Below are 25848 nucleotides of genomic sequence, written 5' to 3'. Positions count from 1 at the left end.
AAGAAGCGGCCCGATATGGCAGGGACGCAGTGCTGGATACTACTGCGGTGATGTCCAGGGCTCAATCCTCGGCCGTCTCTGTCAGGAGAGCACTGTGGCTTAAACAGTGGACCGGTGACGCAGTATCCAAACAGGGTTTGCTGAGTCTGGCATACAAGGGAGGTCAGTTGTTTGGTTCGGACCTCACGAAGCTGATTGCTAAAGCCAAGGCCAAAGATACGGCCTTGCCGCAGCGAAAGGCAGCGGTTGCTACGTCCGGCAGGTCAAGTGCCGGCAGTGGTCGTCTGTCCTTTCGGCCCCGGGGTCGGTTCGGTCAGCCTTCTTGGAGATCGGATCGTCCCTCGCCTTCCGGAAAGAAGTCCTCCCAGAAATCCCGTACTCCCTGGAAACAACATTTCCGTCAGGACAAGCGGGAGGTTGACAAAAAGCCCGCTAAAGCGGACTGACGCCAGGAACCCTCTCGAGGGCTCTCGGGTGGGAGGTCGTCTTCTACAATTCGGGTCTATTTGGGCATCACACGTATCGGACGCCTGGGTGACACAGGTTATGTCGGAAGGTTATTTCATAGAGTTTCATTCTCGACCCCCGGACAGGTTTCGTCAGTCGCGCATCCCGTCCGAGCCCAAGCTAGCTGCCGCTCTGCTGCAGGAGGTCGACTCTCCTCTCTTCTGCAGCAGGGTGTGGTGATTCCGGTTCCGCCGGAGGACCAGGGAAGGGGGTTTTACTCCAACCTTTTTGTGGTTCCCAAAAAGGAGGACAAGTTTTGCCCTATTCTGGACCTCAAAGATTTGAATTTGCATGTCCGGACCCGAAAATTCCGTATGGAGTCTCTTCGCTCCGTCGTGGCGGTCCTGTCGCAGCACGATTTTTTGGTGTCGATCGACATCCGCGACGCCTATTTACATGTCCCTATCGGCAGGGCTCACCAGCGCTTCCTGCGGTTCGCCATAGGTCAGGCCCATTACCAGTTTGTGGCCCTACCATTCGGGTTGGCCTCGGCGCCCAGGGTTTTTACAAAGATTCTGGCGCCGCTCATGGCGCTCCTTCGAAAGCAAGGAGTTGCCTGGACGACCTGTTGATTGTGTCATCCACAGTGGAGGAGGCGGTAACGGCTCGCGATCTCTCCCTTCAGCACCTGGAGGTCTTCGGGTGGCTGGTCAATTGGAAGAAGTCGTCTTTGGAGCCGTCGCAGTCAATCCTGTTCTTGGGGATGCATTTCGACACGGTCCGAGCGGTGGTGTCCCTGCCTCCGGACAAACAAGCGAACCTTCGACACCATGCACAGGTTATGAGGTCGGCGATGGCAATGCCCCTTCGAAAGTGTATGCGCCTTCTGGGTCTGATGGTGGCAGCAATGGAAGCGGTACCTTTTGCACAATTTCATTCCCGGGGTCTCCAAAATCCTATTCTGACCCGTTGGGACCGATCGCCGGCTCCGCTAGATCGCTGTGTCGGTATCTCCCGCAGGGTGCGAGAGTCTCTTGGATGGTGGTTACGTCCGGAGGCTTTATCCCTGTGGAAATCCTTCCTCCTCCCACGGTGGTCGGTCATTACCACCGATGCCAGCCTGACTGGCTGGGGGGGGTTTTGGAACGATCTCTGGGTTCAGAGGGTCTGGTCGTCAGAGGAGTTGTCTCTGCCGATCAACATCCTGGAGTTGAGGACGATTTTTCTCTGCCTCCAACATTGGACGATCCCCTTGAGCGGTCTGCCGGTCCGGATTCAAACGGACAATGTGACAGCGGTCGCGTATATCAACCATCAGGGCAGGATGAGGAGTTCCAGACTCATGATGGAGGTCACTCGGATCCTGGTATGGGCCGAGTCCAGGGTCCCGGCCATCTCCGCGATTCACATCCCAGGAGTGCTGAATATCACGGCGGACTTCTTCAGTCGCGAGCAGGTGGATCCCGGAGAATGGAGTCTTCATCCGGAAGTTTTTACACTGCTGTGCTCCCGTTGGGGGACTCCCCAGGTGGACTTGATGGCATCCAGGCTGAATGCCAGGATTCCGACGTTTATGTCCAGGTACAGGGACCCGGAGGCTGTGGCGGTAGATGCTCTGGTGGCCCCGTGGGACCAGTTCGAGCTGATCTACGTGTTTCCGCCGTTATCCTTGCTTCCTCTGGTCATCCGGCGGATCAAACTCGAACGGATTCCGGCAATTTTGGTGGCGCCGGATTGGCCGCGGAGGGCGTGGTATTCAACGCTGGTGTCTCTTCTGGCGGCGCCTCCGTTTCCACTGCCTCTTCGCCCGGACCTGTTATCCCAAGGGCCCATTCGTCATCCGGACCTGAAGTCGCTTCGTTTGACGGCGTGGCACTTGAGACCGAGATCTTGACCCGTCGTGGGTTTTCAGCCGAGGTCATTGCCACCTTACGGGCGGCCAGAGGTCCAGCTACGACCAGGATTTATCACAGAACTTGGGAGGCCTTCTATTCATGGTGTTCTGGATCGTCAAGGAACCCGAGGGTTTTTTCCATTTCCAACTTCTTGGCTTTTCTGCAATGTGGTTTGTCCAAGGGTCTGGCGGTTGGTACCTTGCGGGGTCAGGTATCTGCACTATCTGTGCTTTTTCGGAAGGCTATTGCCTCGCGCAGGGATGTGCGCTCGTTTTTTCGCGGGGTTGCACCTCAGTTTCCGCCTCGGAGGGCGTTTGTGGCTCCTTGGCGGCTCAATCTAGTCTTGGAGGCTCTTCAGCATGGACCGTTTGAGCCTATGGATTCAACTACGCTTTACCTACTTTCTTGGAAGGTGGCCTTCCTGGTGGCGGTCGCATCCTTGAGATGGGTTTCTGAGTTGGCGGCACTGTCTTGCTCGCCCCCTTTTCTGGAGTTCCACCCGGATCGAGTGGTGCTTCGTACCCATGGCGATTTTTTGCCTAAAGTGGTGTCGCGTTTCCACGTCAATCAGGACATCGTGTTGCCCTCCCTCTGTCCGAATCCGAAAAGTCCAAAGGAGCGAGCCTTGCACTCGTTGGATTTGGTGCGGGCTTTGAAGTTCTATCTGTCAATCACGCAAGGGTTTCGGAAGTCGGACTCTCTTTTTATGATTCCTGCTGGTCGTCGGCGTGCTCAGCGGGCCTCCAAGGACACTATAGCTCGGTGGATACGTTCGGCTATCCTGGAAGCGTACCGGCTCAGGGGCGAGCCTTGTCCGGTTAAGGTTCGAGCTCATTCCACGAGAGCTGTTGGTTCGTCGTGGGCTTTTCATCAGGGGGCCTTGGCAGCGCAGCTCTGCCGGGCGGCTACCTGGCGCTCCGTTCACACTTTTACTAAATTTTATAAAGTGGACGTGAGTGCTTCCGCCGATGCGGCCTTGGGACGCAGGGTCCTGCAGGCGGCGGTGGTTTAGGTTATCTCTTTATCTAGTTTCGGCGCTTGTTGCGTGCTTGACTAAGTTGTTGGGGTATTGGCGATTCTGCCACTGTTTCCCACCCTTGAGTTCTGGACTGCTTTGGGACGTCCCACTAGTAATGGATCTGTGTCTCCCTTCCTTCCCTTCTGCTGCTGAAAGACGGATTTTGGTAAGACCTTACCTGTAAAATCCTTTTCAGCGAAGGAAGGAAGGGAGACACTGCACCCTCCCAGGGCAGAAGTGCATTATTGTTTTTCCAGAAGCGGCGCGACTCCTCTCTGATGGCGGTCATCGGGACTGGGGTCGGCGCGCTAGGGCTCTGTTCCATCATTGCCAGCTCATCGCAGTTGTCAGGTCCAGTGAGTAGTGCCTGGGACTGTGTGTTCTTTCTGTTATATGCATAACTTGTTCTCTCACATTTCTGATTTTTCAGAAGGGGTTGTGTTGTTCCTCTGGTGTTATCTGCTCTTCCTTAGCTTGTGTACGAACTGAGGAACATGGGAGTAGGAGGAGCCTAAGCTGGAGGGGCCGGTCGTCACTTTTTATAAATCTGAGGTGAACTATCCTATGGGGCTCCGCCTACCCACTAGTAATGGATCTGTGTCTCCCTTCCTTCCTTCGCTTCCTTTTTCTTTTTCAACTATTCCTGTGTACTTTTGGATGTGTGCTTTGGGTCATTATCTTGCTGGAGGATCCATGATCTTCGACTCAAACCAATTTTTCTTACACTGGGTCAGACATTTTGCTCTAAAATCTCTTGATAATTCTCTGATTTCATGATTCCTGTGATATGGTCAAGGCCTCCAGAACGCAGAAAAGGAAACCCCACATAATTATGGATCCTACACCATGCTAAACTGTTGGTAAGGTGTTCTTTTCCTTATAAGCTTCATTGTGCAGTCTGTAAACAAACTGTTGCTTTGCATTCCCTAAAAGCACTATTTTTGTTTCATCTGTCCACAGAACATTTTCCCAGAAGGATTGTGGTCTGTCAAGGTACTGTTTGGCAAAGATCAGTCTTTCCTTTTTATGTCTTTTCTTCAGCAATGGTTTCTTTTTTTGTTTTTCACCCATAAACCATGACCCTAGAGTGTTCCAGGTTGCCCTTCAGGTCTTTGGATGTTTGACGTGGTGTTTTTTCCACCATTCGCATCAACCTTCGAAGACATCTCTTGTAAATTTTTCTCTTTCCCTCACGTCCAGGGAGGTTCTTGATGGTTCCATGCTTGGCAAACTTCTTAATAACATTGCACACTGTTGAAACTGGGATACCAAGGTCTTTGGAGATAGCCTTATACCCTTTGGAAGTCTTATGTTTGCTAATAATAGCAGTTCTAATGTCCTCAGACAGCTCCTTTGTCTTGACCATTGTGACAAAGGAACAGGGCCTACCATGTGGCTTTTTAAAACACTGAAGTCATCATTCATTGGCCAATTCATGTCACATGGGTACCGACAATTAATCACAAGTGAACCTCTTTTGTGGTGTACCAAAAGTGAGCTAAAATCTGTTTCTGTAACATCCCTGGCGGCGTGCTGGCATGGTTTACCACCTCCCACCATGCAAGACCGCCATCTTACCTTTCAGTCCAGGCTGCACACTTTGCTCCAGTACCTGCTGTGTGCATGTCTCTTGTCTGATTGCTTAGGGCGGCGGCGCGGTTACTGCCTGATTCTTATAGTTACTGTGTGCGCACTCTTAATGTGTCCCCAGCCTATTGTTGTGAGTCACTGGATACTTAAACCCCCTCCACCCAGTAGGAGGTGCCTGAGCAACAGTTTCTTTCAGTGTGTTCTGTGCAACTGAGTTGCCAGGTCATGTTCTGTATCTTGTCTGTTTCCGCCACCCTGGGGGCTAAGTACCCAGGCCTGTTACCTGTATCTGTGACTTCTAGTCTGTTCCGCCACCCTGGGGGCTGTATACCCAGGCTCGTTGCCTGTATCTGTGACTTCTAGTCTGTTTCCGCCACCCTGGGGGCTGAGTTCCCAGGCTCGTTCCTGTATCTTGTTCCTGGTTCAGTTCCTGTCTGAACAGTGTCCTAGCCCATTACTTGTTTGTCTCTATGTTCATATCTTTCCTTTTCCGGCAGTGTCTGAACCTGCACCTAACTCCAACTCGTTGTCTCTGTACTTCTGTTTGTGAGTGTAGTGTCCACTCGCTACTTCATTGTAAGTACCTTGTGTGTATCTGCTCTGCTTGTCTACCGCACCTGCGGGTTTTGCTCTGCTCTGTTTGTCTACCACACCTGCGGGTTTTGTTCTGCTCTGCTTGTCTACCGCACCTGCGGGTTTTGCTCTGCTCTGCTTGTCTACCGCACCTGCGGGTTTTGCTCTGCTCTGCTTGTTTACCGCACCTGCGGGATTTGCTCTGCTCTGCTTGTCTACCGCACCTGCGGGTTTTGCTCTGCTCTGCTTGTCTACCGCACCTGCGGGTTTTGTTCTGCTCTGCTTGTCTACCGCACCTGCGGGTTTTGCTCTGCTCTGCTTGTTTACCGCACCTGCGGGTTTTGCTCTGCTCTGCTTGTCTACCGCACCTGCGGGTTTTGCTCTGCTCTGCTTGTCTACCGCACCTGCGGGTTTTGTTCTGCTCTGCTTGTCTACCGCACCTGCAGGTTATGCTCTGCTCTGCTCGTCTACCACACTTGCGGGTTTTGCTCTGCTCTGCTCGTCTACTGCACTTGCAGGTTTTGCTCTGCTCGTCAACCGCACCTGCGGGTTTTGCTCTGTTCTGCTTGTTTGCCGCACTTGCGGCTCTGTTCCTGTATCCCAGTCTGTACTGGTCCCTATCCTGCCTGCCTTCCTACCTGCCAGTACTCACCTGTCTGCATACCAGCCATGCCTGCTAGTATCCACCTGTCTGCATACCAGTCGTGCCTGCCAGTACCCACCTGTCGGCATACCAGTCGTGCCTGCCAGTACCCACCTGTCAGTATGCCAGCCTAACCTGCCTGTTCCTGCATTCCCCAGTGTGAGTCAACAGCTGTGACCGGGGTCTGACCTGGAGTAGCACCTGATCCCTCTGCTCGGTTCCTCCCTGGTTCACGGAGTCGATTGAGCCGCCGTGCGACCTTGGTCGGACCGAGTTGATACTTAGTCACGCCCCTCCAGGCATTCCTCGGTTCATGGTCTAGTGGGATCACTAACCACGCGCACGCCAGTCAGTCCGGGCTTGTGCGTAACAGTTTTCAGCCTAAATTAATGTAAAGGGTGCCAATACCAGTGACACAGCAAGCTATAGGTTTTTCTATTTTTCCCTCCCATTGTTTTTTTGTTTTAAATTATTGTTTATCATTTGCTCTTTTGTATTTAACATGAGTGCTCTATACAAAAAAACTGTATCACTTGTTTCATTTTTTTCAGGAGATATTCCACATTATGTACTTAAATGTCACAGCTGCCAAAAACGACGAGCAGGACTGTATTATATGATGTATTATTGGCCAATGTAAAACTTTAAAAATAAGCTCAGAAGTCCTTCGACTTTTTTTGGCCACATTACATCTTTGCAGCACAAGTTGTTTTTTTTCTCTGTAGTAGGAGTACTTGTTACCAACCAATAGTAATTATTGAGATGTTTGTCAACTTTCAAAGTGTTTCTTATTCGAATTATCATCATACATAATAATGGGTATTACTAATGACAATAGACTATGTAGAGAACACTAGAGAGATCAAGAATAGTAAAAGGCTGTTTTTGTCCTCCGTACTTAATAGAATCTCCATCTGTCACTGTAAATTAAAAAATCATGTCTATAGTTTCTGTATAATTCTTTCAGCAGCAATAGTTTTCAGTCCATTTATCTGCCCACCTTGTTCTGATTTCTTACATTTTCTACTGTTCTACTTCTTCATGTCAACTTTTCCCATCGGTACTCATCTTTTTAGTAAAAGTGAATATATGATATAATTACAAAGTGGGACGTACAGAGATCCATGGGTCTAGGTGTATAAACAATTGCTGAAAATACTGGAAAAAAAATAAAACTATTTTCCTGCTATGCTGCCATGACTGATTCTATTCATTTTTACATTGCTTTGTAAAATATTCTTTTGTATATTCTGCAGGAACACTCTTCCTATGGATGTTCTGGCCATCTTATAACTCTTTAATGCTGGTGAATCAGTCCCAGTTAAGAAATGCTATCTATAGTACCATTTTTGCCCTAGCTACTAGCACTGTAACAGTGTTTTCCGTATCATCGCTCCTGAACCAGAAGGGAAAATTTAAAATGGTAAGTAATATTTACTATTATGTAGATTATACAGCTATACTTGATTATAATGACAGATAATACTGTAAAACACAGTACCAGGTCCTCAAAACCGTCAGATGCCATTTGTAATTATGTTTTCCCCTCATGTGGCTGAGTGACCCCTGGCCCCCTTAGAAACCTGAGCCTGGATTTCACTGCAACCTAGAACAATCCGTCAACTAAAAGCTGGCTTCCACCATCAGGCCATACACTATCTACTCGGCTTGGTATGCTGCATTGTGACACGCCCCCAGGGCCGTGGGGTACTCGGCAGCCGGACCTCCGGTTGCCGGGGGATATCATGGTGGCTGGCCCGGTCCGTGGCCCAGGGCGGTCACTCAAAAGGGGAATATGTATATATGGGGAATTTGGGAAAGTTCGTGACGCCACCTGTGGTACCTGGTGAGGATCACCAGCGCTGCAACGGTCCTCTGAGGCAGATGTTAGGACAGCTTGTGATGGGACGGCTTCCCACAGGTGGAGCAGGCCTCAGGGCAGTGTAGTAGAAGAGAGTGGGTCGCGCTGGGCGTTGTAGTGCAGGGGGAACGATAGCGCCGATGAAGAATGAACAGAGGCAGTGCAGTGCAGTCATCCAAGATTTTACTCACAGTTCTTTAGTCACTTCACAGGTGCACTATACAGGTAAAGGCCTCCCGCGTCGCGCTGCGTTCACCGGGCAGAGGTTTAATCCTTCCTCAGGCAACTTAGGAATGCCTGGCAGAACCCCACTTTCTCGTGTTCCTATTTTGACCATCTTTACTCTGATCCTTCTCCCTCTTGCTCTGCGCTGCCCACTCTCAATCCCGCTCGGGTGCTCTGGAGTCCTTCCTGTACGTCGGATCCAGGACCTACTTGACCCTCCTGGGGACTAGAATGCCGCAGCGATCCCTCTGTCTTCTGACAGATGCGGGGCGTACGGGTGCCTTCCTGCACTCGCCGTACCCCCTGGGATCCCTTCTCAAAATGGAGCCTACTCCCTGCTCCCCTCCAGGGCCTCCTGACTTGGCCCTAACTGCGGAGCAGATCTCCTAATGAGACTCTGCCCCTGGACTGTTCCTCTGAACAGTCCCGAGCTGTTCTTCCGAACAGCTCCCTAGAACACACACTACTACTTTACTACTGAACTGCCACCCTAAGATGGCTTCCCTATTTATACTCCTACAAAGTGCTCCCTCTAATTACTTCCTCCACCCACACCCACTACTGGTTCTCCCTGCCTTTGGGTTCCCCCCACTCCAGCCAGGGCCAGGGCTCAGCAGCTGCGCTCTGCATGTTGCCCCTCCAGCCGGCCTGGAGCAGTTTAGTGTTGGATGCAGATGTCTGGGGTTCCGTGCAGCACTCCCACCTTACCTGAGAGAAGGGAGACACCACACCTCTGGGTGAGGTGCAGTACCTCTGTGGCGACTGATCCCTCAGGGGCGCCACATTCCCCCCCGGTAAAACACAGCACGTCCGCGGGCTGGAACAAAGCAAAACAGGGATATATGGCATGCAAATTTTTTTTTTTTAAGATGCATCCGCATATAAGATTATAAAAACATTTCTTCCCTTTATGGGAGGCACATTACTTGAACGTTACAGGTTACATTTTTAGAAACATTATAAAACTTCCTTAAATAACATTTTTCTTTTCCATAAGTGCAACAGGTAGCAGCATGAGGGACCTGTCCGCAAACCCCCAACGTAGGCCCTGGGCGTGGCTGCAGGGCATAGGTGATCCTGGAGATGGACCACGGCTTCCGCCACGCCAAACGGGTTTTTGTTCTGTGGTCATGGTCATTATTATAAAACCAATAGGGTGCACTTTAAGAAGTGCTGAACTATTTACAACTTTAACGTCCGGCTGTTCACAGTCCCCAGCCTGGAGTCTGTATACCCTGATGGGTAATTATGCACACAAAATGTTCAGCAGTTCAATAATGATGCTCCCTCCGGGGAAGCACCTGTTCACCATATGCTGGCCCAGCCGGGTCATCAGCTCTAGGTGGTGAGGGTTTGCTCTCCTCCACCACCCTAGTGGACATACGGCAGGCCATGGGTATCACTGGAGCAACGACCCCTGCTGGTGGGGCGGCTGCTCCGGCCTGTGCAGCGCCGGGCGCAAGTTGAGCATCAGGAGCGTTAACCGGTGCTCCGGCGGCATGCTGGTCATCGGCCATGGTTGCGCCCCCCTAGTGAACCGGAGCCTACCTTCTTCACTTCTCATCTGGTAGGCCGCAGCTCCGCGGGCGACGGTCTTCTTTCAGGACCTTGCGTCGCTCGTGCTTGACGTCAGAGCGTCCTCTGGGCTCCTTCCAGGACCTGACGCTTCCTGGTTCGACGTCAGGGGCGGGGCGTGTCCTGGGCTTCGCGCGCTTTCTGCGGTTATGCCTCTTCGATTCCCGCGGTTACGCCCCTCTTCTTCCCGCGCAGCGACAGGAAAATGGCGGACAATGGCGGGAAATCTCGGGAATGGCGGGAAACCTTCACCACAGTGAGTATTTACAGTCTTTTTAAGGCGCACAGTACCCGGTTGCAACGTGCACGGAATCCTGTTCGTGACATCAGAAGAATGACGCGCCCCCAGGGCCGTGGGGTACTCGGCTGCCGGGCCTCCGGTTGCCGGGGGATATCACGGTGGCTGGCCCGGTCCGTGGCCCAGGGTGGTCACTCAAAAGGGGAATATGTATATATGGGGAATTTGGGAAAGTTCGTGACGCCACCTGTGGTACCTGGTGAGGATCACCAGCGCTGCAACGGTCCTCTGAGGCAGATGTTAGGACAGCTTGTGATGGGACGGCTCCCCACAGGTGGAGCAGGCCTCAGGGCAGTGTAGTAGAAGAGAGTGGGTCGCGCTGGGCGTTGTAGTGCAGGGGGAACGATAGCGCCGATGAAGAATGGACAGAGGCAGTGCAGTGCAGTCATCCAAGATTTTACTCACAGTTCTTTAGTCACTTCACAGGTGCACTATACAGGTAAAGGCCTCCCGCATCGCGCTGCGTTCACCGGGCTGAGGTTCAATCCATCCTCAGGCAACTTAGGAATACCTGTCAGAACCCCACTTTCTCGTGCTCCTATTTTGACCGTCTTTACTCTGGTCCTTCTCCCTCCTGCTCTGCGTTGCCCACTCTCAATCCCGCTCGGGTGCTCTGAAGTCCATCCTGTACATCGGATCCGGGACCTACTTGACCCTCCTGGGGATTAGAATGCCGCAGCGATCCCTCTGTCTTCTGACAGATGCGGGGCGTACGGGTGCCTTCCTGCACTCGCCGTACCCCCTGGGATGCCTTCTCAAATGGAGCCTACTCCCTGCTCCCCTCCGGGGCCTCCTGACTTGGCCCTAACTGCGGAGCAGATCTCCTAATGAGACTCTGCCCCTGGACTGTTCCTCTGAACAGTCCCGAGCTGTTCTTCCGAACAGCTCCCTAGAACTCACACTGCTACTTCACTACTGAACTGCCACCCTAAGATGGCTTCCCTATTTATACTCCTACAAAGTGCTCCCTCTAACTACTTCCTCCACCCACACCCACTACTGGTTCCCCCTGCCTTTGGGTTCCCCCCACTCCAGCCAGGGCTAGGGCTCAGCAGCTGCGCTCTGCATGTTGCCCCTCCAGCCGGCCTGGAGCAGTGTAGTGTTGGATGCAGGTGTCTGGGGTTCCGTGCAGCACTCCCACCTTACCTGAGAGAAGGGAGACACCACACCTCTGGGTGAGGTGCAGTACCTCTGCGGCGACTGAACCCTCAGGGGCTCCACACATTGTATCCACAGAGTAGCAGCTGACCAGGGCTGGTTCAAAATTTTTGTTGACTAGGCAAAAATTTAAATGACGCTCTTCCCCACAGTGTAATGTTAACCTGCAGTGAATAAGCACATCATTCATCATTGTCTTTTTGGGTCTTGTTTTTACTGCATTTTTTGTATTGTAAAAATGACTGGACAACATTATATTCCAGGTCAGTACGATTCCGATAATACCAAACTTTCATTATTTTATTTTTTTCATTTTAGTGGTTAAGAAATGTCAGAAGTTTGTAAAAAAAAATTGCCTCATGACACCAATTTCCAAGTAACGTTATCAATTTGGGATACATACAAAGTTTTGATAGCTTTTTATTATTATTTTTTTTACACATTCTCTGAATGGGATAATTAATTTTATATGTTCATAGACCTTACTTTTAAAGATGCAACAAGACCAAATATGTTTATTTTTTTAATTTGTTTTTAATGGAAACATAGGGGTATGATTTGAATCTTTATATTTATTATATATATTTTATAACTTAAAAAAAAAATCTTCATTTTTTTTAATCCCATTGAGGGACTTGAACCTGAACCCATTAAGGGACTTGAACGCTTATATTATTTTTTGCAATAGAACTGTATATAGTGAAAATTAGTCTCTTATGAAGCTCAGTCTGATTTTATTTTATTACTTTATTTTGATTTGAATTGTTAGATATTTTTTAGATCTTATTTCTATTTTAAAAACAATTTTTATTTTTTCTTTAGATTTTTGTTCCTTTTAGAGCAGAGTTGGGCAATTCATTTTTTCGAGCTGTCACGTGAGAGAATGACTGTTGTGGAGGGCCGAAACAATAGACTGAAATTTATTCTGCTCAATATTAATATTAATAACTTATTATTTTATATTGCTATTAATTTTATCACTTAGTATTGATCAGAATTAAGTATGTTGACTCACTTCTACTGCTAATACATGTTACAATGGGACTTATAATGTATTTTTATCAGTAGCAGCTAATCAAAACTATTTCATTTACTGCCTTTTATAAAGTTTGTAAAAAGCAGTAAATCATACTTAATGTATAAGATATAAACACTGGCGCTTCCTCTTAGTCTTCAGGAGAGGATGCTACTGCAGGTAGGAAAAAATGGATTTGTGCGCTGACCATTAGAAATAAATAGCTAAATTATTGCGTATCACCACCGCGCTTGCAATTAACACTGTATATAAGAACACTGTACCCAGTAACACATATGCGAATAGCAACCAAAATAACTCTATTAACAGTTCTGAGAAAGGAGTCTATTGATTACTGGGTGGCCACTATCCACAGTATGAAGTAAGGTGCAATTTGCTCTGGGCTAATGAAGTGATTATTTTAATCATAGGTAATATTTAATAGTAAATACATTTAAAAATGTATACAAAAAATGGAGAAATTCACATATAAAACAATAAATGCCAAGTTAAGTACAGGTAAGGTACACTGGTAAAATATTCAAAGTCCATATAAATTGTTAAGATAACTGATGGGTAAAGCAACAATGTCTATCCGTAGGTTCTTGTAATGCAAAGGCGACAGAAGTGCACCATCAGATGTAAACAGTCACTGAAGGTAACTGATCCCTTGCTACCCGTACGGTGTGTAGACATCCGCGGGGCTGAGAAGGTTATGTCCCCCCATTTTACCTGACAAACTCCTTGCCTGCGGTGAAGTGCGCTCCAGCCGGCAACGCTAGCGGGACACATGTTCAAACCACGTGATGATGGCTTGTGACGTCACAAAGACTACAAATTACCAAAAGAGCCAGAATAACCAATGCATTTCGAAGGGTCCCAGCCGTTCTTTCTCATGGTATGGCTGTGGTACAAGGTAGTCTCCTTAAATACTGCAGCAAGAGGTCATTCAATTGATGATAATTCTCTTGGATGATTAAAGTGAATGAATATCCTGATTACGCAGCATGTTGAAAATAGTGACAGACATGAAGCCGCCTCACCAGGACAACAGTGAAAATAATATACAATAGTGCAGGTTAGCAGTTGAAGACAAATGGAACATTAATCCCTTTACAACCCAAGGTGGTTTGCATGTTAATGACCAGGCCAATTTTTACAATTCTGACCACTGTCACTTTATGAGGTAATTACTCTGGAACGCTTCAACGGATCCCCCTGATTCTGAGACTGTTTTTTCATGACATATTGTACTTCATGATTGTGGTAAAATTTCTTTGATATAACTTGCGTTTATTTGTGAAAAAAACAGAAATTTGGCGAAAATTTTTACAATTTTGCAATTTTCTAAATTTTAATTTTTATGCCCTTAAATCAGAGAGATACTGTATGTCACACAAAAAAGTTAATAAATAACATTTCCCACATGTCTACTTTAAATCAGCACAATTTTGGAACCAAAATTTTTTTTTATTAGGGAGCTATAAGGGTTAAAAGTTGACCAGCGATTTCTCATTTTTCCAACAAAATTTACAAAACCATTTTTTTAGGGACCACATCACATTTGAAGTCACTTTGAGGGGTCTTTATGACAGAAAATACCCAAAAGTGACACCATTCTAAAAACTACACCCCTCAAGGTACTCAAAACCAAATTCAAGAACTTTATTAACCCTTCAGGTGCTTCACAGGAATTTTTGGAATGTGGAAGAATAAAATGAACATTTAAATTTTTTCACAAAAATGTTACTTTAGACCCATTTTTTTTTATTTTTGCACAGTTAACAGGAAAAAATGGACCCCAAAATTTGTTGTTCAATTTCCCCCAATCACGCAGATACCCCATATTTGGAGATAAAACACTGTTTGGGCGCACGGCATGGTTCGGAAGGGAAGGAGCGCCATTTGACTTTTTGAATGTAAAATTTGCTTGAATAATTAGCGGACGCCATGTTGAGTTTGGAGAGCCCCTGATGTGCCTAAACAGTGGAAACCCCCAACAAGGGACATCATCTTGGAAACTAGACCCCTCAGGGAACTTATCTAGATGTGTGGTGAGCACCTTGAGCCCCCAGGTGCTTCACAGAAGTTTATAACATTGAGCCGTAAAAATAACATTTTCACATTTTTCCCACAAAAATGTTTTTCTGCCCCCAATTTAGCATTTTCATAAGGGTAACAGGAGAAATTTCACCATGCAGTTTGTTGTGCAATTTCTCCTGAGTAAGCATATACCCCATATGTGGGGGAAAAACACTGTTTGGGCGCACGGCAGGGTTCGGAAGGGAAGGAGCGCCATTTGACTTTTTGAATGTAAAATTTGCTTGAATAATTAGCGGACGCCATGTTGCGTTTGGGGAGCCCCTGATGTGCCTAAACAGTGGAAACCCCCCACAAGTGACACCATCTTGGAAACTAGACCCCTCAGGGAACTTATCTAGATGTGTGGTGAGCACCTTGAACCCACAGTGTTTGGGCGCACGGCAGAGTTCAGAAGGGAAGGAGCACTCTGTGACTTTTTGAACGCAAAATTGTCTGGAATCGAGAGCGGACTCCATGTCGCGTTTGGAGAGCCCCTGATGTGCCTAAATAGTGGAAACCCCCCCACAAGTGACCCCATTTTGGAAACTACACCCCTCAAGGATTTTATCAAGGGGTATAGTGAACATTTTGAACCCAGAGGGACGACACAGAATTTCATAACATTAGGTCATCATATTGAATAAGTTGTCATTAGTCTTGAGTGCAAGTGCTCACTACATCGGGTTTTCAGGTATGCACCATGTATCGCTGTTGCTCGAGTGACATGCTCGGGTCCCCGCCCGCATGTCTCACGGTTATTAGATGCCCAAAAAAAACCATGCGGGGATTGCTCGTGCATGGCAGGCAATCCCCGATTGTTTTTTTCGCCGCGAAGCATATGGGGCGGAGACTCGAGCATGTCACTCGAGCACCCGCGATACTCAGTGCATACCCGAGCATCCGATGCAAACTCAAGTAGCAAGCACTTGCGCTCAACACTAGTCTCCATATCGTCATCTTTTTTTTTTTACTTTTGAAAAAAATCCCAAACCTAACCCTAGCCCAATCTTAGACCAACCCTAGCCCTAACCCAACCCTAACCCCATCCCTAACCCAACCCTAACCCTAGCCCAACCCTAACCCTAGCCCAACCCTAGCCCAACCTTAACCCCAACCCTAACCCTAACCCTAGCCCAGCTCCAACCCTAGCCCAACCCTAACCCCAACCCTAACACTAGCCCAACCTTAACTCTAACTCTAGCACAACCCTAACCCGAGAATTTATTTTTTACGCCGTTTCTCGTGCGGTATAAGTGATTAGACGACTTTATTCTTCGAGTCGGTGCGATTACAGCGATACCAGAATCATATCGGGTATTTATGATTGACAGCTGTCACACACATTACTAATGCATTTTTTTGTAAAATCTAGTTTTTGCTTTGCCATATTTTGAGAGCTATAATTTTTCCATATTTTGGCCGACAGTCATGTGATGGCTTTGTTTTTTGCGGGATGAGTTGACGTTTTTATTGGTGCCATTTTCAGGCACGTGACATTTTTTGATCGCTTTCTATTCCGATTTTTGGGAGGCAGAATAAACAAAAACCAACAATTCAGGAATTATTTTTTTTTTTATGCTGTTCCACGTGTGGTAAAATTTATAAGGTAGCTGTTTTCTTCAGGTCAGTACGTTTACAGCGGTACCACATTTATATAGTTTTTCTATGTTTTGGCGCTTTTACATAATAAAAGCTACTATATAGAAAAAATAATTTTTTTGCATCGCTTCATTCTGAGAGCTATAACTTTTTTTCGGCTGATGGAGCTGTATGGCAGCTTGTTTTTTGCGGGACAAGATGACGTTTTCATCGGTACCATTTTTATTTATATTCGTCTTTTTGATCGCGTGTTATTTCATTTTTTGCTTGGCGGTATGATGATAAAGCATTGTTTTTTGCTTAATTTTTTTTTTTACCGTGTTCACTAAAGGGGTAACTAGTGGGACAGTTTTAAAGGTCAGGTCGTTCCGGACGCGGCGATACCAAATATGTGTACTTTTATTGGTTTGTTGTTTTTTTTCCATAATAATATTTATTGATGGGTACATTATATTTTTATTTTTGGTGGAGTATTTTTTTTTTTTTTTTTATATTTTTACAATTTTTTTTTTTTTTTCACTTTCTGTCACTTTTTTTACATTTATTCTTTGTCCCACTATGGGACTTTCACTTTTTTTATTCTGATAACCTGTATAGCACAGGAATGCAGCACCATCCCTGTGCTATACAGGCTGTCAGTGCTGCAGATGCAGAAGATATTTTGGTCATGCACTGCGCATAACCAAAATATGTTCCTGCTGTCTGGTGACCCGGATGTTGTCATGACGACATCGGGTTGTCATGGCAACATCCGGGAAGCCGCGGCAGACAGAGCTGGAGGCCGGCAGGAGAGGTGAGTATCCCGATCCCCTTCCCTTGCCACCGCAATGCTGTGATCGACTTCTCACCATTGACCACCATGCGTGGAAACACAGTATCTGCACTGGGCTGTTGAGCTACACCATTTACCTCTAACACCCTTTCCTGCGCCCGAGTCAGCGTGGGATCCTGTAGCTGAGTTGTCCCAAACGTGCCTCGGGACACTTTCAGCTCGGGGATCGATGGAGTCTCCTCGACCTCTCCTGCCAGCACCTCTAGGGGTATCCTATCAGGGTCACACTCTGTCCCTAGGTTGGACACCCCTACGGCAGGTACCACTGACTCAGGTTCTTCGGGTACAGCGCTCGTAATAAATTTTACCGGGGGAGAGTGGTTTTTGTTTTTCCACAGAGTCCAGAACAGGGGCAAGTCTCTTCCCAACACAGTCCCATAGGGAAGAGTTTTTACCACCCCCACCACATGTTTCGTGTCCCCACATGGCTTGGACAAACCTACCTCCGCAGTCGGATATTCTCGGAGGTCCCCATGGATACGCACAACCCCGACTGTCCGTCCACTGGGGTTGTCTCCTGCCACCAGTGACTCATGTACCAAAGTCACTAGGCTCCCCGAGTCTAAGAGGGCCTCCGTTGGGTACCCATTAACCTGTACCTGGCACAGTTGGGGTTCACTTTCCGGGGGGTTGGCACTCGCAGTGCAGACAGTCTGGGTGTACAGTGAGACCCGACGGTCATACAAGCAGGCCATGGGCTCTGTAGTCAGGGCGCAGTTAGCAACCACATGTCCCGACCCCTGACACCGCCAGCACCTAATGGTGGAGGTACTGTTAGTTCTTGTGCCCGTTTTGGAGGGAACCGGTATCCTGCCATTCTCACTCCGGGGTACCCCTTCAGCACGGGTACGGTGCTGACTGTCCTCAGCAGAGGGACGCGACCCCTTTCCCGGTTCCTGGGTTGGCAGGGTCCGGCATGAGTTCCGTATAAAGTCGTGAGTGGCCCAGTACCGCTCGATCAGGCTGACCACCTGGTCGAGGGTGCCAGGGTCCTCTTGCCCCACCCAACGTTGGATAGCGGCTGGCAGAGTCCTCACCAGCCAGTTGACCACCACCCTCTCCACCATCTGGGCTGGAGTCAAAGTCTCAGGCTGGAGCCACCTCTTTACCAGCTGCAGAAGGTCATAAGCCTGAGGGTCGGGTCTCCACAAAGGCCCATGAAAATACGCGCTGAGCCCTCACGTATGTATTGACCCCCAGTCAGGCAAGGATCTCACCTTTGAGCCTCTGGTAGTCCTGGGCGTCCTACCGACTGAGGTCGAAGTAGGCCTTCTGGGCATCACTGACCAAAAACTGAGCCACCACTTACGCCCACTGGCTGGCTGGTAGGTTTTCCTGCTCTGCTGTGCATTCATAGATGGTAAAGAAGGCTTCCACGTCGTCCTCCGGTCCCATCTTCATCAACGATGAGCGAAGCTTGTCCCAGGCCTCTCGACGTTCCGGGGCTGGTGCCGTCGGCGTCTCCTGCAGAGCTGTGAGCTGCTGCATAATCAGCTCCTGCTGCTGCCGCTACGTGTGGATCAATTGCCTTAACAGCTCCTCCATTTTGTCCACGGGTTTGGGCTGTGTAATGCACACGCCCGGACTGACTGGCGTGTGTGTGTATATGTAGTGATTCCACTGGACCGTACCGGAGAGTGAATGCCTGGAGGAGCGTAACTAAATATCCACCCGATCCGACCAAGGTCGCACGACCGCATACGACGCCAGTGCACCAAGGAGGAATCGAGCAGAGGGACCAGGTGCTACTCCAGGTCAGACCCCGGATACGGCTGTTGACCCACACCGGGGAATACAGGAACAGGCAGGTTAGGCTGGCACACAGACTGGTGGGTATAGGCAGACATGGCTGGTATGCAGACAGGTGGATGCTGGCAAGCACGACTGGTATGCAAACAGGGAGGTACTGGCAGGTACGGCTGGTATGCAGGCAGGTGGATGCTGGTAAGCACGACTGGTATGCAGGCAAGGAGGTACTGGCAGGTGCGACAGTTTGGAGCACAGAGTGGATAGGACCCAGCACAGACTGGGACTCAGGAACTGAACCGCAGATGCGGTGGACAAACACAGCAGAGTGAGGCCGCCCGGAGTGGAGAGCAAGAGCAGAGCAAGACGAGACCGCCAGGAGCAGTGAGCGAGAGTAGAGCAGGACGAGGCCGCCTGGAGCGGTGAGCAAAGGGTCAGAGCAGAGCGAGACTGCCGGAGTAGTGAGCAAAGGGTCAGAGCAGAGCGAGACTGCCTGAGCAGTGAGCAAAGGGTCAGAGCAGAGCGAGACTGCCGGAGCAGTGAGCAAAGGGTCAGAGCAGAGCGAGACTGCCAGAGCAGTGAGCAAAGGGTCAGAGCAGAGCAAGACTGCCGGAGCAGTGAGCAAAGGGTCAGAGCAGAGCGAGACTGCTGGAGCAGTGAGTAAAGGGTCAGAGCAGAGCGAGACTGCCGGAGCAGTGAGCAAAGGGTCAGAGCAGAGCGAGACTGCTGGAGCAGTGAGCAAAGGGACAGAGCAGAGCGAGACTGCCGGAGCAGTGAGCAAAGGGGCAGAGCAGAGCGAGACTGCCGGAGCAGTGAGCAAAGGGGCAGAGCAGAGCGAGACTGCCGGAGCAGTGAGCAAAGGGTCAGAGCAGAGCGAGACTGCCGGAGCGGTGAGCAAAGGGTCAGAGCAGAGCGAGACTGCCGGAGCAGTGAGCAAAGGGTCAGAGCAGAGCAAGACTGCCGGAGCAGTGAGCAAAGGGTCAGAGCAGATCGAGACTGCCGGAGCAGTGAGCAAGGGGTCAGAGCAGAGCGAGACTGCCGGAGCAGTGAGCAAAGGGGCAGAGCAGAGCGAGACTGCCGCAGCAGTGAGCAAAGGGTCAGAGCAGAGCGAGACTGCCGCAGCAGTGAGCAAAGGGTCAGAGCAGAGCGAGAGTGCCGGAGCAGTGAGTAAAGGGTCAGAGCAGAGCGAGAGTGCCGGAGCAGTGAGCAAAGGGTCAGAGCGAGAGTGCCGGAGCAGTGAGCAAAGGGTCAGAGCAGAGCGAGAGTGCCGGAGCAGTGAGCAAAGGGTCAGAGCAGAGCGAGAGTGCCAGAGCAGTGAGCAAAGGGTCAGAGCAGAGCGAGACTGCTGGAGCAGTGAGCAAAGGGTCAGAGCAGAGCGAGACTGCCAGAGCAGTGAGGAAAGGGTCAGAGCAGAGCGAGACTGCCGGAGCAGTGAGCAAAGGGTCAGGGCAGAGCGAGACTGCCGGAGCAGTGAGCAAAGGGTCAGAGCAGAGCGAGACTGTCGGAGCAGTGAGCAAAGGGTCAGAGCAGAGCGAGACTGCTGGAGCAGTGAGCAAAGGGTCAGAGCAGAGCGAGACTGCCGCAACAGTAAGCAAAGGGGCAGAGCAGGCAAGAACCGCCAGAGCAGTGAGCAAGGCAGAGCAGGCAAGAACCGCCGGAGCGGTGAGCAAGGCAGAGCAGGCAAGAACCGCCGGAGCGGTGAGCAAGGCAGAGCAGGCAAGAACCGCCGGAGCGGTGAGCAAGGCAGAGCAAGCAAGAACCACCAGAGTGGTGAGCAAGGCAGAGCAGGCAAGAACCGCCGGAGCGGTGAACAAGGCAGAGCAGGCAAGAACCGCCGGAGCGTTGAGCAAGGCAGAGCAGGCAAGAACCGCCGGAGCGGTGAGCAAGGCAGAGCAGGCAAGAACCGCCGGAGCGGTGAGCAAGGCAGAGCAGGCAAGAACCGCCGGAGCGGTGAGCAAGGCAGAGCAGGCAAGAACCGCCGGAGTGGTGAACAAGGCAGAGCAGGCAAGAACCGCCGGAGTGGTGAGCAAGGCAGAGCAGGCAAGAACCGCCGGAGCGGTGAACAAGGCAGAGCAGGCTAGAACCGCCAGAGCGGTGAACAAGGCAGAGCAGGCAAGAACTGCCGGAGCTGTGAACAAGGCAGAGCGGGCAGAAACCGCCGGAGTGGCGAGCAAGGCAGGGCAGAGGGGACAGGGCTCTGTTCACACGGAACAGACTGGAAGGGAAAGGCAGAACCAGATACACACAAGATACTTGCAGTGAAGTAGCGAGTGGACCACAAACTCACAAACGGAAGTACAGTGTCAATGAGCAGGAGTTAGGTACGAGTTCAGACTCTGTAGAAAAAGGGAAGATATGGGCGTAGAGAGAAACGGGAAACAGGCTGGAAGATAGTTAGGGCAGGAACAGACACTGGGAAAAGACACAGACAACAGATCTAGGTATGCGGCCCCTAGAGGGCAGAAGGAACAGGCTAAGAGCGTGTTCACACGGGCCTGGAATTACAGCCTCCAGGAAAGGCAGAAAGACAGCTGGCTAGAGTGCACAGACAGGACACAGTTCAGACACGGGAACTGATACCGCAAGGCAGGAAACATAGACAGGACCTGGCACAACAGTGACTAGAAGCCAACTGACAGAACAAGATGCTCAGGCATGGATTCCAAGGAGGAGCTGGTTTAAATACCAGGTGACAGACAGCAATAGGCTGAGAACGCATTAGGGGTGTGTCTGTAGCTGCTACAAGAAACAGGAAGTTCAGTGGGCGTAGCCCTAAGCAGCCAGAGCAGAGCAAAGCAGACAGTATGGAAAGAAGCCAGAGTGGCAGTCTGGACTGGAAATCAAGTGCGCGCTCTTGCACAGTGGGAGATGGACCACTATGCAAGGACGCCGCCAGGTATGTTACAGTGGCAGGTGGCAGGCCGGATTGTGGTTATGCTGCTGCTGGTGGGGTATGCCTCAGTCACAATGCCCGCATTCTCCACCAAGCTGTAAGGCGGCGGTGTTCACATCGTGCAGTAACTGAGGCAGTGACCCAAGCAAGTCCAATATAAGCAGCTTTTATTCAGCAACTCACGTGTAAAACAGAAAAGTCCTCCAGTTCGCAGCTGGGTTAACATAAGTCCATAAACAACGGTTGTCGTGGGCAATGGTCCCGCCGGGCCGCTCAGAGCCGGACGGGTGCAGAACCTTGCCAGCCATGGATTCAGCTACACACAGGCCCGCCGAGCTTTCCTGCTATGCTCCTAGCAGGTCCCAAATTGAACAACACTAACCTTTAATGCAGGGTTTTTAAAGGACCTGTGGCAAGAGCCACTGGAAAACCCGGGTTGGAGGGAGGAGGCCGCCCCACTGCCTTCCTGTAGCCTCCTCCAAGAAATGAAGGCCCTGCCGGGTTTTACTTAATCTGCCTTAGCCAGATAGCCTGACCAGGTCAATGCTCACCTTCATTCCTGCATTGCATCTGTGACGGCAATGCACTCCAATGGGTTTAATAGGTCTCTGTACACATTCTGGGGGATATATAACGTCCCTCATATACGATCCCAGTCACTGCCTCACAATATATATATATATATATATATATATATATATATATACACACGCACACACACAGAAAAAATAATAATAATAAAAAATGCAAACTATACATGCCTGTGCAGCTGTGCAAATATGGTTGTATGGCTGTATATTTGTGAGCAATGAACAATTTTGTTGATTAAGAAGTGTGTGCGGTTTTTATGCAAAATATTAGGCAAAAACGAATACGGTGGTTGGGTTCCTTATATAAATTGGTCAGAAAATAAAATGTTATGTTATGAGTGTGGACCTGTACCTAAATATCCATATTTATATATATATATATATGTATACACGCGTGGTCAAAATTGTTCGTACCCCTCGTTTAATGAAAGAAAAAGCCACAATGGTCACAGAAATAACTTCAATCTGACAAAAGTAATAATAAATTAAAAATCTATGAAAATGAACAAATGAAAGTCAGACATTGCTTTTCAACCCTGCTTCCACAGAATTTAAAAAAAAAAATAAACTCATGAAATAGGCCTGGACAGAAATGATTGTACTCTTAACTTAATATTTTATTGAACAACCTTTTGAAGCAATCACTGCAATCAAACGATTCCTGTAACTGTCAATGAGACTTCTGCACCTCTCGACAGGTATTTTGGCCCACTCCTCATGAGCAAACTGCTCCAGTTGTCTCATGTTTGAAGGTTGCCTTTTCCAGACGGCATGTTTTAGCTTTTTCCAAAGATGCTCAATAGGATTTAGGTCAGGGCTCATAGAAGGCCACTTCAGAATAGTCCAATGTTTTCCTCTTAGCCATTCTTGGGTGTTTTTAGCTGTGTGTTTTGGGTCATTATCCTGTTGCAAGACCCATGACCTGCGACTGAGACCAAGCTTTCTGACACTGGGCAGCACATTTCTCTCTAGAATCCCTTGATAGTCTTGAGATTTCATTGTACCCTGCACAGATTCAAGACATCCTGTGCCAGATGTTGCAAAGCAGCCCCGGAACATAACAGAGCCTCCTCCACGTTTCATAGTAGGGACAGTGTTCTTTTTTTGATGTGCTTCATTTTTCTGTCTGATGTGCCTTGCCAAAAACTTCCATTTTTGTCTCATCTGTCCATATGACATTCTCCCAGAAGCTTTGTGGCTTGTCAACATGTAGTTTGGCAAATTCCAGTCTGGATTTTTTATGATTTTTTTTCAACAATGGTGTTTTCCTTGGTCGTCTCCCATGAAGTCCACTTTGGATCAGACAACGACGGATGGTGCAATCTGACACAGATGTTCCTTGAGCTTGAAGTTCACCTTTAATCACTTTAGAAGTTTTCCAGGGCTCTTTTGTTACCATTCGTATTATCCGTCTCTTTGATTTGTCATCAATTTTCCTCCTGCGGCCACGTCCAGGAAGGTTGGCTATAGTCCCATGTATCTTAAATTTCTGAATAATATGTGCAACTGTAGTCACAGGAACATCAAGCTGCTTTGAGATGGTCTTATAACCTTTACCTTTAACATGCTTGTCTATAATTTTCTTTCTAATCTCCTGAGACAACTCTTTCTTTTGCTTCCTCTGGTCCATGTTGTGTGTGGTACACACCATGTCACCAAACAGCACAGTGAGTATCTGTATCCCTATGTACAGGCCCACTGACAGATTACAAGATTGTAGACACCTGTGATGCTAATTAGTGGACACAACTTGATTTAACATGTCCCTTTTGTCACATTATTTTCAGGGGTACCATCATTTCGGTCCAGGCCTATTTCATGAGTTTAATTTTTTTTTAAATTCTGTGGAAGCAGGGTTGAAAAGCAATGTCTGACTTTCATTTGTTCATTTTCATAGATTTTTAATTTATTATTACTTTTGTCAGATTCAAGTTATTTCTGTGACCATTGTGGGTTTTTCTTTCATTAAACTAGAGGTGCCAACAATTTTGACCACGTGTGTATATATATAAAATAGAATACGTCAGGAATTTTAAATTTAGAAGACAGGAAGTGTCCCAAAAGGCCTGTTAGTATGTAAAACTTTGGCCAGTGATTTTGAAGACCCCCTTATCCAAAAAGAATGGGACCACATGTTTCTAAATTTCTCCAATCATTACAGTTTATTATTAGCAAACGATAGGACAATCTAACCAAAATCAACAGGAAGATCTAAGATTATTTTGACCAACTCCAACCATTCAATCAGATCCCAGAGATAGAAGTTCTCTCAACCAACATTGTAAAGAGACTCAAAGTAAAGGAAAAGGACATTATTAATAAGAAAATAAGTACGTTTAGAAGGGAGAATATTCCCTACCATGAACAACTAAGGCTGCACCATTCGGACACTCCAACATCAAATGTCATAACCACACCAGCAGCACCTCGCCAGCAATTTCTCTTACTAGATGAGTATCAGGCCACTCGCTTGCAAAACAAATCAGATACTTCCCTAGCCTTCTCAACTTACAGTCACACTAATTCTACTTAGTATACCCCTCCGGCATCATGAATCACTGAGGTTAGAATAACTAATGAGGATTCTTTTACAGATCTAGGTGATATCACCAATATCGGGGGTACAATCATAGGAAATGAAGCAAACATACCACAAGCTAATCCTTGTGTTATTTTTGAGGAGCATAACACAATTGAGGCAGATGACATACCCATGTCCAACAGATTCTCCCAACTTAGCATTCTGGGAGAAGGAGAAGATATATCCAGCTTGACCATCAACGATACCCCAATTAGCACCCCAGTGGTCCAACATTTTGAACAAACAAGCAGATCAGTTGAACATGAAACCCTTCAAAGTGGGCGACAAAGCCAGGCACTGCATACGGGTAATCTTCCCATAAGCACAAATACATTGAAACACAAAATTCCGAGTAGAAAAATCGATCTAAACAAGTCCACAACTAAACATTAAACAAACCCATTCAGAACACCAGTAACACTTATAAAGGCTCTCTCATGTACTCGCAAACCAAGATAAGCTGGGATTTTTTGGGGGTACGAGTAGAAAGACCAAAAGAGGTAAAAAGGCAGGAAATTCTCCAAAAAGAAAACCACTACTGGGGAAATAACACATCCGCAAAAAATCTTTAATCTCAGTTCCTTTACCCCAACAGAGAAAGAAGAAAATCTCCTCCAGAAAGGCTTGAAGTTTGCTCCATCTTCTGAAGCCAGGCCCTTTAACCTCTACATAAACATGAAAAAATATCTACGAAACCTGGCTTTGAAGAAATATGTTCTCAAACAAAACCCAAAATCAGTCTATTCTAATTCAGTTCCAAATACACAATATATACATACTTCACTCTCCAGTAAATCCACGTTTAATCCTATCTCTGAGTATTCAAAAGATTTCTCTACGTTTGACAATGAGGGAGATTAAAAAAATGAAAAGGAGAAAACTCAGATTTATACCTCAAATCTGACTCATCATGAAAAACAGGCAATTGCCAAACTACAAGAGAACAATGAAATAGATATCCGCCCAGCGGATAAAGGAGGTGGTATAGTAGTCATGGACTATACTATGTATCACAAGGAGTCTCAGAATCTATTGGGTGCCACTAAAACCTGGCTACTGACCCCACAGGTAAATTCATTAACCATCTGAACTACCTAGCAACGAAAGGCAAGAGGTTGGGAATCCTAAATAAAAAGGAATACCAGTTTGTGCTCAATTAGACTCCAAGCACAGCAGTTTTTTATCATGTAGCGAAATTACATAAGAACATCACTTGACCCCTGGAAG

General features: G+C 48.2%; 1 protein-coding gene across 1 annotated transcript in view; it reads left to right on the top strand.

Annotated features, from left to right (window-relative positions):
* Nucleotides 1–25848, top strand: part of LOC141217752 (RH-like protein) — a 202028-nt gene that overhangs the window by 112865 nt on the left and 63315 nt on the right. Inside the window, exon 5 of the mRNA XM_073665856.1 lies at nucleotides 7423–7589. Within this exon, the coding sequence (XP_073521957.1) occupies nucleotides 7423–7589 (167 nt within the window). The remainder of the gene's footprint in view (nucleotides 1–7422; nucleotides 7590–25848) is intronic.

Source organism: Phyllobates terribilis, unplaced genomic scaffold (assembly GCF_046119375.1).
Source record: "Phyllobates terribilis strain yellow unplaced genomic scaffold, ASM4611937v1 Scaffold_2__4_contigs__length_985480577, whole genome shotgun sequence".
In the NCBI taxonomy this organism is placed as follows: Eukaryota; Metazoa; Chordata; class Amphibia; order Anura; family Dendrobatidae; genus Phyllobates; species Phyllobates terribilis.
Note: the sequence above shows the minus strand (reverse complement) of the source record. Positions and strands in the feature narration are given on the sequence as shown.